Below are 12,521 nucleotides of genomic sequence, written 5' to 3'. Positions count from 1 at the left end.
TACGCAAAAATCAAACTTTATTAAAATTTATTATATCGATAGCTTACATGTCATACATGCAAGAGTTACAAATAAAAATTGCTACCTCTTTGTTCATATTAAGTTCCAAGTCTTAAGCAACATTCCAAAATATACATGTTTAATAAATAAGCTAATAACTTATTACAATTTAGCTGAGTTGGTCTAAGAAATATAGGGATCATTCTGGAATAGCAACAAAAAATTTCATTACAATCAAGACCATAAATATATTAACAATTCTTGACAGACGGAGGTTAATGTCCTTTCATAGTAACTACAGAAATTCTGTAAAGTTGGCATACATGTAATTTGCAACATTTCATAGAACAAGGAAGCATTCTGAATAAATTTACTTAAAACCTAATATTTAAAATGGGAAGGCTATCTCAAATTTAATTTTACTCTCATTTTTGGAATGTATGTATACAGCACAAGTTTTAATAAAAATAAATGCCAACTATGAACAAATAAAGTAAAAAATTAAGGCTAGAAAAGAATTTGGAATCTTATTATTAAATAAGTTAAGTCATATACATTTTAAACTGCTCTTTAATTACAATTAATACACATGATTAAAAATATTTCACAAAACATAAAGAACTCCACATTTTAGGTGTAGCAAAAAGATTCTAAGGCAAATTTAGAAACCATGTATTTTAAGCTGTTCAGGTTTGGCAATGCCAACCTTTGTTAGAAACTGACAAATATTATTTCTTTGATCTCCTTGAAGTTGAATTACCTCTCCATACTCAGAATGTTCCACAACAGTTCCATTGCAAGCAAATTCCTACAACAAAATATAATTTTAATACTGAATGCTTAAGTAAAAGAATCAAAGTAGCCACAAAATAACAATAAGATGCAGATTAGAAAAAGCTATTAAACAAAAAAATATTTTATTTAAAACATTGTGCAACAATCACTCTAGATTTGAATAACAAAAAGCATTTTTGTAAAAAAAATATTTTAAGTGAGTTTTCACGAAAGAGGGGGAAAAAAGTTTATTTTTTGCATGTGAACTAAAACTTGTAAAAAGCAGTTAGATTTGTGAATGTTATTTATAAGACCACACTTAGAAGAAAGTCAGAAAACTATAACTAAGGTCAAAAATAAATTAAAATAAGGCCAGTTTTATATTGCTCGGCCTGAACAGTTGTAAATTCATTGTAGTCAAATATATCTGAAAATAACTACTCGCAAAGTCAACAAAAAAGGTGGAAACTTAAATAAGCCACAAGCCACTTTCTGGTTTTAATTTATTTTTTTATTGTGCATTGAATTTTACGTGCACGAATTGTCAGTAGGCTTAATTACATTTTGTCACATATTTATAGTATTTTTATTGTAGATTTAACTTCTCTAAAATAATTTCAAGACAGAACTTACTTTTTGAACAATTAATATATTCAAGCCTTGTGTACCGGAACTTTTAGAAATTTATAGCTAACTGAAACCGAAATTTACTTTTTCTTGAGAATAGCCAACACATTAAATTAATCATTTGGATATTTTTGCTAAAAAATATTTTATTTAACAGGGGGCAACAATAGACAAATAATAGCTAATCTTGTATATCTTTTTACACCCAGTATCACTGAACAACCAATTTTTTCCCGAAACCATTCAGCTTTACTTTTTACTTCAGAATTTATTTTTTATTCTAGCAGTATAATTTTTCTTTTTTATAATCTTGATTTAACTTTGGCCGGTATACCAATAGGTTGGGGGGAGGAAAGAAGGCAAACTCCAGCAGATTTAGATTCAGCAATAGTAAATTTTATTTACACAAGCAAATGTTGAGTTAAAATTAATCCCAATTGCCAGGACTTTAAGAATAAGATTTAGTTAGGTTGGTAAGAAGAAGATAAATAAAAGTCCTGACACCGTTCTTTCATTGTAGTATGACATCATTACTAGATATTTTTGCAATACCTACATGTGAAATAGAGTAGGTATCCCGATCCCGAACGGTTGTTGAAATGTGGCATTTGTTTACCTTAGCAATTGTTCTTTCCATACTATATCAAGTACGTTAAAGTATCAAATCTCTTAAGTGACACATTCTATACTCTTTTATAAAAATTTCAATTCTTTCACTATACATCAACACAAAGACAGGCAAGAAGCCAAGTAAAACATAAACAAACTAATTATGCATCTAAGTTACCAGGAACACAAAACAAATAAATATCACAGTTACAATAAACTATATAAACAAATAATAAATCTAAGTTAAGTGAAAGATGTAGACGAGAAAGAATTATATTTCAACAAATTCCACCAGCAATACAAAGCTGTATATAATTAACTTCAAATTAAATACTTTCTAATCTATATGGAGAAACCTGGCGTAACTTTAACATGCCATTTTGCTTATAAATGACCAACTGGTGCTGACATCATAGGCCACAAGTGTGGGTTTCAGTGATATTCTTTATGTGCAAGTATCCATTTGTAAAAAATAACAATGTTTACATTAAAATGCATACCTGTCAACTTTTAATCCTTTCGAGGATGATTTTCACAAGTGGTAGTAAAATGGAATTTAAATCACAATTTTAGGCAGAAACATACGCTGCATTTTGAAAAAGCTGTGGACTGTCACAACAGTATTACATATTAATATATGTGATTAATATTTTTCATAATAGTGGTGGTCAAAAAGATTATAAATTAAGTTTATAAAATGTAAGGAATATATAGAAAGCATATATTTTACTACAACTTTAAATATAAATAAAATTATACTCCAAATGAGAAAAGTTGGTAGGTATGAAAATGTAATTTCTTTTCATTTTTAACAAAAATATTTTTAATTTCATGGTGAAAAATAAAGAAAATTTAATTTATCTAGTTCATTGATTTTTCTGAAGACTTATTTCAGTCTGAAGTACTAAAGAGCTATGTTGGCCACTATTCCATTAGATTTGTGGAAAAAGTGGCTAGTAAGTTATTAGTCTACGGGCATTGGCTGCAAACTGAAAATTTAAATTTTCAGGTCCATAATGGAACAAAATATCAAAAGGAGATTCTTTTTTTTTTTTCAAATATATTTCATGCATTTGAGAATCTGTTGCAGCGGCTGCCCCCTGAAGAAATAGTTACAGGATTTATAAATCCACAAACTTTAAACTGAATAATGTACCTATTACTTCCAGTACTAGGCTAGTAAAAAATGATTTAAGTGCAAAAGTATAATAAAATAATGTTAAAAAAAAAATAAATATATAAATCAATTTGTCATCACTTTTTAATGCGCTAAAATTCCACATGGTTTTAAAAGACCCAATATTTTTAATATGATATTACAATACATGAATTTTGAATTTGAGCAGTAGTTTTTGCAGATTTCATCATAAATCCAAGTGACATTTCCATCGTTTTTTGGCATTTATTATTACCGAATTCCAAATAATATTTAAGATTCCAATATATTAATTATGATTTGTGAATTAGAAATCACACATCTAATTTTTAATAGGGGAGAGTGGCTTACCTTGGGACACAGTACACCTTGGGACATTTTTATTCTCTGCCTTAAATTTTAAATGATATTTTAGTTTTTTAGATTCAGATAAATGTCAGCATCACCTAACCTTGGAACATATTTTGATTCTATTGATTAAGCAGGTAAGAATTTATTAAGATTTCTATTTTTGAAGCATGTTTGTTTACTTTTATATAAAAGTTTAATTAGGTGTAGAAAGAAATTTTAATGAAATTATTTTCAATAAGGGATAATATAATGAAGTATAAAGCTTTCCCTTTAGAAATTATCAAATTTAATTGTCCTAATGCTAAGCCTAAAAGTATGACAGTTTAAAATTTCATATTAAGTATATAGTGCACCTTGGGACAAATGGAGGTGGCCCACCTTGGGACCTTATTAAAAATAGATTTTCAACAAAAAGATGTTGTGCATGCAAAATATTTTTCAATTGATATAATCTGTGTTTATTAATAGTTATTATTTCAGGAACTAATTAGACTTAACTAATAACAAGTATTAAAAGCAAAAAGTAATGCAGCAGTTCATACTAACAATGTTGAAAAAGCTGCTGCAAGTTTTATCAGGGGAAATGACTCGTAGGAAAGCTGCTGAATTCTACAGTATTACTAAGATCACTGAACCGGTATATTATTTCCTTACAAAGAAAAAGAGAGCAGACAAATTCTAACTTCAAATATACAGAATCACAAAATATTCACAGAAAAGGAAGAAATAAATTTGGTAGACTATATGTTACAAGCCTCCAAGTACCACCAGGATTGACAATATGTGATGCATCTGCACTTACAAACGTATACAGATACTCTTAAAAGATGCTATTAAGAATAAAAAGTACTCTCAGGGAAAACAAAAGCTATGCATGAATAGAAAAGGCTACTTTAATATCACTATTTTTAGGGAAAATTTTCTAACTCTTTGAAAACTACATTTTCGCATTGAAATGAAAATTTATATAAAATTTAAAAACTTAGTACAATTTAGGCATCAAATGCAATACAAGAGGAATGAAATCCAGCTTTTAAAAATCACGACTTTGATATTTCTTAAGATGTTAATTCTTTTAAACTTATTTTTTTCCCCTCCTTTTTAAAAGAATTACTTAAAATATTAATAAAATAAGGATTAAATAAGGAATTGCGAAGCCACTTAAACTTGATTTTCCGAAAATTCAGTAAACAAATCATTGCTTACACTATAAACAATTTGAAGCACATCCACAGACATAGCAGAGGTAATTCAGAAAAATTAGAAACATTAAAAGGGGGTGCAACATTAGGAGATGTGTTAGAAAAGAAAAATGACTGACAGAAAAATTTCTAGAGCTTAAATTCAAGAGTAGATGCAAAAATGGTTACAATTATTTAAATAAAAATACCATTATATATGAATATAGATTTAAATAAAAAATACCATCGTATATGAATACAGATAGTTCGTTGGAGATTTATTAGTTACCTTTTTACAGGCTTTTACAATCTTTTTCTTGTCGTAATCATCAGAGATGCCTTGCACAGTAGTTAAAGTTTTACGTCCGTTCCGCTGCTGGATTCTAACGTGAATTAGTTTGTCTTGACCACCTTGCTCATCAGCCCGGATTGCATCAGCAAACGGATCTACATATTTAAAAGAAAAAATTTAAGATAATATTTCAATGAAAAGGTAATGGATGACAGAACACAATGAAGCAAACACATTTTGCAATAAAACATTGGACTGAAATACGGTTTTGCCAAATTGGGCCTATTTTTTTTGTTTTTATTTACAAGATGAGTTTTCATTTTTTCAACTTGGCAATTATTAAAGAAATTTGCTCTTTAAAATTATGAACTGATCGTTTTATAAATTTATCTAACAACAAAAATATATGAAGTAAAAGATGCTTAGCCTGTTTTCAAAAACAAGTATATAAAAGAAATTTTGTGCAATATATTTACTTTTCCCACATATAATTCAGTTGGACTTTAACTATTTCAGGATTTATTAAAATATTTAAACAGATATATATCCGTATCATGATATATATTATATTATATTCAAAATTTACTTTAAAATAAATATCATGATATCTGATTAATTGACAAAGTAACCAAAATAGACTTTTCAATTAAACGAAAATATTCTAAATTTAATTTAAGATTTCATTATAGATGGAAAGTTATTCTATCTTTACTGTTTAAATATGAAATTTTAATTGATGAATTCCTTGTTCAGAAAAAAAAAATATCAATTTAAAATATCAATAGAAAGGCAAAACACATTTCATCTTATTAGTTAAAATTTATTGAGAGCAATGCAGTATATAGAGCAATTATTTTAAGCTTTCAAATTAAACTTTATAAATTCTTCATTGTTAATAATATTGGAAGACAAAAAATTGGAAATACAGATCATCTAAAGAATTGAGAGATTTCAAATTATCCTTTGGAGGTATAGTAAATATGGATATCCCAGAGTAGATTATTGCACCACTATCAGCTTAAATTGAAAGTTGTGACAGCCATTTGCAAGACGGAGTCAATGAATTATTATTATATACATATTTAGGTGTAAGTAAATTTGATAAATATAAACATTACTACAAAAAATATCCAAAACTTTACAATGCAGCACAGGGATGGAAATATGAAACTTTTCAAATGTATTCACATTACATTATCCTCTTAGTTCTACATGCTTATCGTGACAGATCAGGATATGGAAACATTCTCTATGTTATTTATATGTCATATCTATTTCGTTCCCGCAGAAATTCTTAAATAGCATAATCTTTAAAAAAAATTTGCTTGTTAATAAGTCCCCTACTGATTACAAATTTTATATTAAGTAAACTTACCACATTTTTAATCTTTTTATTAAAGAATTGTTCAACGTATTCAAACATACTGCAAAAAATAAAAGGATTTTAAGAAAATATTGTACTACTAAAAAGTGAGAGTTATGTAACAGAGTATAACTTCTATACGATATTACACTCCTGAATGTTCACGACTCGAAGTCTTCGTTAAATCGAGGAAATATGAACTCGAACACAATTTCAAATTTTAATACCATGCTCTTCATCATATAAATTTACATTCATTTATTATTAATTTCAACGAACTTTGAAGTTGACTACACCTAAAAGACCTAAACAGAAATCATATATACCAATTAATGAAGTAATAAAACTGTGCTAAAAAGAACATTTACATCTGAAAATGTTTAACAATAATAAATATCGACAATAGCGTGGGGTTCATAAGCCATTACGCAGTTAGATACAATCGAGAGTTCATGACCTAAATTGAACTCGGGAAGAGCATAAAGCAATTCCAACATGCATGAATTTAAAATTTATATAGATTTCATAAAAGATTACTTATTTAATTTTATAAAAATTAATTATTAATCAGTTTAATCACAAAACAAAGAAAATTAGTCAAGGTCGTTAATATAATATACTCACCAAAAGTGTTTAAATTCTGAATACCGGTAGACATAGATTTTCTGGTGTTCTGCACAAATGCTAAGCTGACTTTTGTAGCAAATAGTTCTTCTACCTTTCCTTTTTAACAATAAATTTAATTAATTATAATAAAAACAAAGATGAAGGTACAATTTAAGTTACACGAAATGGTTGAGTTGTTTCTATGAAAGAGAGTGGTAATATAAGCGCAGAATAAATGCGCAGAAGCAGATAAATTTTCTCTCACGGTCCTGTGAACAATGATAGAGTTGGAGCACAAAATGTCAACAAAAAAAATCGCAACACCCAATACGCAGTTGAATGCTGCAGCGAAAACTTAAGTAAAAGTTCCCATTCTGAATTTCAAGTTTTTGTTTTAGATTTCCTTGAACTACAGGTTTTAAAACTGCTAAAAAAGTGTTCCTTTTCACTTTAATGAGAGTCACCTATGACATTTCGCATTATTAAGAGTGGACTCATTTCCAGCGATTTTCTCGCATGCAGAAAAATCGCATCTGAATGAGAACCTGATAACCGAGTTTTTCTCCGGTAAATATTTTTCACTAATCCAGTTCTCATTCTCAAATTCAAGCCCAATGACTTGCGTGCAAAGTCCAGCACTTTATGGTAGAACAGTTTAACAATGAACGATACCACGCACCCTCGGTCCCTACGTAGATTGATCAAAGCGGTCGCACTCCCGCTTACTGACCACAACCAGTGAAGTTTGACTTCAACGTTCTACTGGAAAAACCCTTTCTTTATAATCAGTCTACTGTGCGAATTTTAATATAGTTTAAATTCAATTAAATACCAAATTTACAAGATTAATAGATCAAGGGACTAAAATTGATAGATGGATACATTCACATACGGCATTCGTAATCTAAAAATAACTAAACTCAGTGGCGCGACAGCCCAAAGAGGGCCAAGGCCTACTGTGCTCATCTCAATTTTCTTGAGCTTGGGCTGTGGGGTGCAGAAGCAGGTGTTCCGGTATGGTGGTCAGCCGAACGCGAAATCCCCAGTGTTTAGTTCCCAAGCATGCTTGGTACTCATTTATCGACCCAGAGGGGATGAAAGGCTGAGTCAACCTTGCCCGGTCCGAGAATCGAACTCAGGATCTGTGGCACGGGAGTGCGAAGCGCTACCACTCAGCCACCAGGTGTCAATCTAAATGTAAGCCTATAAAATAAAATAAAGGTAATTTTTTTTATTTGAGGGAGAACAACAAATACATTGGAATCCCGGTTTTACATTGTCCTTTTTGTACGTTATCCTGCTCCCTACGTCATTTCTGCTTGTCCGTTAAAATCATCTATAGTCGTAGGTTAAAATATTCCATTTTATGCATTTTTTTAACAGATCAAAATCATTTTTTTTTTCTACGAAGCTAGCATAAAATTTATCTGATTTTTTCTTCTTTTTCTTTTATTATGCTTATTAGCTGCTTGTAGGTTTTCCAACAAAATTTCAACTTTGAATCTTGGAATCATCCAATCATTTAAAGAACTCTATATCAGGCAACAGGTTCTGAAATAATTAATTTTTCTTGATTTCGGTGACATCAAGATGCTTCTGAAGTGAAAGCTCTGAGAATAATTTGTACAGCAGTGGATAGTGTCAACTAAAATGTATTACAATAAAATTTCGATGAGTTAACTGCCTCTCAGTATCCAACGGGAGCAATGGTACTCCGGAATAAAATTGCACATCTTAAGATCGCCCGAATTCGATCGAGATATCGACCGTGTATATCGGTTTCCGTGTCGCAGATAGCTTTTGGCAACAATGATGACATATGATATTGCGCATTTACAGAGCTTGTGTCAAACATATATATCATTTAAACTTTAAACACGTGATCTGTTAAAACATTTCGAACAAAAAAATAATAATATTGATCCAGTTATCTCAGAAAATGCGATGACGTATCGTTAGTAGTTTGGAAAATTGATCAGTCCCACTTGTTAATATTGAATTATTGTCCATAATGATAGAAACCCATTTTCCGAAGTCGGATTCGTTCCACTCTATCTGGCAACCAAGCAAGCAGAATGTAAATTTCTCATGCTTAGGCCCCTGCTCCCAATCTAAATAAGATCCTACTTTATTATCCATGCTCCTGTATATATTTTCAACCACAGTGCGGGTGGTAGGATGGTGTTAAAAGTCAAAGATGCTTTAAAATATATCTATTAGTCAGTATAGGATGCATTTTATTACTCTCTCCAGGGTAGGGCAAATGAATGGCAATTATTTTATTCTAAACACTTGTTTTATTTTTCTATGCTGTGCTCTTCTTCTTTTTTGTATCTCAGTTATAAAAAAAAAAAAATTATAAATTAAAAGTTGTCATATGTAGAAAAAATTGAAGCAAAATAGAAGTATTTTTGTCGGGGAGAAAAGTTTTATATTTCAATTTGGAAAATAGCTACTAAATTGAAAAAAAAAAGAAAGGAATTCTTTTTCTGAAATTACCAATTCTATTTCACTTTATTGTAACGGATGTCAAAGTTTCAGAAGGGGTGGCGTACAATATCTTCCCTCTCAATTAAATTTCAAAGGAAAATAAAGCTTTCTATTTGGAAAATGGCTTTAAAATTGAAAATAAGAGCCAAATAATAATTTTACTTGACTTTATTTTCGCGAATGACTGAATTTTGGAAGGGATGAAGTATATTCTTCTCCCCATCACTTTAATTTAAGAGGAAAATGAAAAAAAAATTGGAAAATAGCTTCAAAGTTTTCTTTCCTTCTTTTTTTTTTAAATAACCAATTTCAATGATCTTTATTATTGCAAATGTCTAAATTTCAGAAGGTAAAAAACACATTTTTGCCCCCCTTACTTTAATATCAGAAGAAAATAAAGTTTTCTAACCCCTCACTATAATTTAAGAGGAAAATGAAGTTTTCTATTTGAAAAATAGCGTCGAAGTTTTAAAAATATGCAACTCTTTTCTTTTCTGAAATTTCCAACTTTACTGTTTTTTATTTTAATTTTATTAATGTCAAAATTTCAGAAAATGTGAAACAGAATTTTCGCCCCCTCAACACTTTTATTTCAGAGGAAAACAAAGTTTTCTATTTGGAAAATAGAGTCAAAGATGAAATTTTCTTAACTACCTATTTTTCTTGACTTTATTTTTGCGCACGTTGAAATTTTAGCAGGGGCGAAACACTTTGTTTACTCCCTCCGCATTACTTTACGCTTTGTACCGCATTACTACTTCGGAAGAAAATAAAGTTTTCTACCCGGAAAATAAAGTGAAAATTCGGGAATGAAATATTTTTTCTACTTTTACTTTACTTTTCCAAATGTCAAAAAGCACATTATTCGCCCATTTAGTTTAATTTCAGAACAAAATACAGTTTCCTACTCGGTGTATAACTTCAAAGTTGAAAAATAATAGCTTTTTTTTCTTTCTAAAAACACCGATTTTACTTGATTTTGTCTTGCTGAATGACTAAATATCAGAAGGGGCAAAGCACATTGTTCAACCCCCCACTTAAATTTTAAAGGAATATAAAGTTTTCTATTTGAAAAATAGCTTCAAAATTGAATTTTTTCTTTTTAAATTACTGATTTTACTTGACTTCAGGGTCACGTGTTTGTCAAGTGTTGTTTTTTTGTAAGTGTCTACATTTCATGGGGGAAACACATTGTTTGCCCCATCACTTAAATTTTAGAGGGGCCCTCTGCCCCCCGGTAGACATGCCACTGGGACTGACGCTAGATAGTAGAGGAAACTACTATACTAAGTAAGACAGAAATACAATATGGATGGCGTTTTCAATATAAATGTAAACAATAACAATCTCAAGCTTCCAACCTGCTCTAGATCCGGCTAGAAAGTTGCTTACTACAGTTTGTTCTGCGAGGCGATATTTTCAAACGGATAATTTTGCTTTCAATAAAAGAAATAAATTAGATACTTTCTGAGATCAAATATGCCTTATTACATAAGATATTAAAGTTATTAAGTAATTCTGGTGAGTTTGAAGTGAAAAGTTGGTTTAGTTATTTATAGATATATTGTTAAAAAAGGTGACATGGTTGCTAGATTTTGAAAAACTTGCTTGTTTGGCAGTCCTGATTTGGCCTCTTTCCATTTGTTTATTACTGTTTGTCCTTGTTGCAAGCTGTGCACCATCTTACGTTAGCATAATGTTCGAGTAGCAAGTTTAAGTTTATAAATTATAATTCAGGTTTAAATTTTAAAGTTGGCATATATTATTGACAAGGTAAGAAGTATTTTATAGCGATTCCTTCTTCGAATGTTAGGTTTACATATTTATTATTGAGCAAACCACGTGATACCTCTACTTAACACTACTATTTCACAATTAATATTAAAATTATATACCCTATATAATTTTAAAATCGATGAAATGATATAAGCGTACTGTCTCTTCACTATTTTTCTTATTATATAACATCTTTATTAGTTATTGCATGTGGTATTTAGACTTAGTATTCATTGTAAACAAAAGTAATAAATTAACAAATACAACGTTTGCAAGAACTACTATTCAAAAGAATCTCAAAACACAATGAACACGTTCTGAACTAAATGGCTTCAAAATACACCAGAAACAGCAACCCGGAAGTATAGGCGGTAAAGAACCAGCAGCGCTTCCTAGTGTAGTGTTAACAATCAACTACATGCAGTTGCGGCCTTAACCGCTCTCTGCGAAGCGTGTGTTTGTTCCTTTGAGAAAGGGAAATAATTCTTGGAAAAAGTCCTTCTAGCTAAGTAGGCTCACATGTTAGGAATATTTTTAACAAGCAATATTTTTTACAATAAAGCTTAAAAAACTTCTCAGCAGTTTGTCTTACATGTAGTTTTTAAACATTCGCACGTGCATTCAGCTTGAATGCTCCTTTATGGGACATTCTCACTGAATGTGGTTCGAGAGAGAATGAAAACCTGATTCGGGAAAAAAATTTTACCACGAACTTTTCACATAAATTGACCGACATTTTTTCTTTCTTGCTTTCAAATTGAGCTAACATTTGAGGTTTGGTCATGAAAATTTCGCCTTTTAAATAATCCTTATTAGTTAGGGAATCATCTACTAAGTAATCAAAAGATTAGTTAGCAGTAGTATCGGTTTTATTAAAATACTAAGAGGTCCGGCATCAGTTCGCTACCTCTTACCAACTCCTATGACTGTTTTAGTCCCGCAGTGGACTGATCGTTAAGACACGGTTCCCAGCAGATCACCGAAGTCAAGCATCACTGACTACGGTCAGTGTGCGGGTGGGTGATCACTTGAATCAGTCTGCGTAGGGACCGAGGGTGTGCGGTATTGGTCCTCGTTAAACTGTGCTACCGTAAAGTGCTCGACTTCGCGCGCAGGCCGTCGGGCTACCGAAGTGGGGGTGCCATCCCCTCCACAGAGGATCAAAATTGTGATGGCATGTCTTCGGATCATCCTCCGGGATGTTTCCCAGACCGTCGCCAATAGCCCATTGTGCAGCTCTAGTGCGACGTAAATTAACAACAACAACAACCTATGATTGTTTTTCAATAATTTTTG

The 12,521-nt window shown here is 30.7% G+C and overlaps 1 protein-coding gene across 1 annotated transcript; it reads right to left on the bottom strand.

The window, feature by feature from the left end:
- Nucleotides 1-7,266, bottom strand: LOC107446237 (eukaryotic translation initiation factor eIF1). The gene is made up of 3 exons (XM_016060833.3): nt 6,978-7,266; nt 4,988-5,145; nt 1-808 (listed from the first exon to the last, which is right to left on the bottom strand). The coding sequence occupies exons 1-3, from the start codon at nt 7,009-7,011 to the stop codon at nt 662-664; spliced, it is 339 nt and encodes a 112-aa protein (XP_015916319.1). The 5' UTR covers nt 7,012-7,266; the 3' UTR covers nt 1-661.
- Nucleotides 7,267-12,521: the final 5,255 nt, after the last annotated feature.

Source organism: Parasteatoda tepidariorum, chromosome 3, assembly GCF_043381705.1.
Source record: "Parasteatoda tepidariorum isolate YZ-2023 chromosome 3, CAS_Ptep_4.0, whole genome shotgun sequence".
NCBI lineage: Eukaryota > Metazoa > Arthropoda > Arachnida > Araneae > Theridiidae > Parasteatoda > Parasteatoda tepidariorum.
This window is presented reverse-complemented; position numbering and strand designations above follow the sequence as displayed.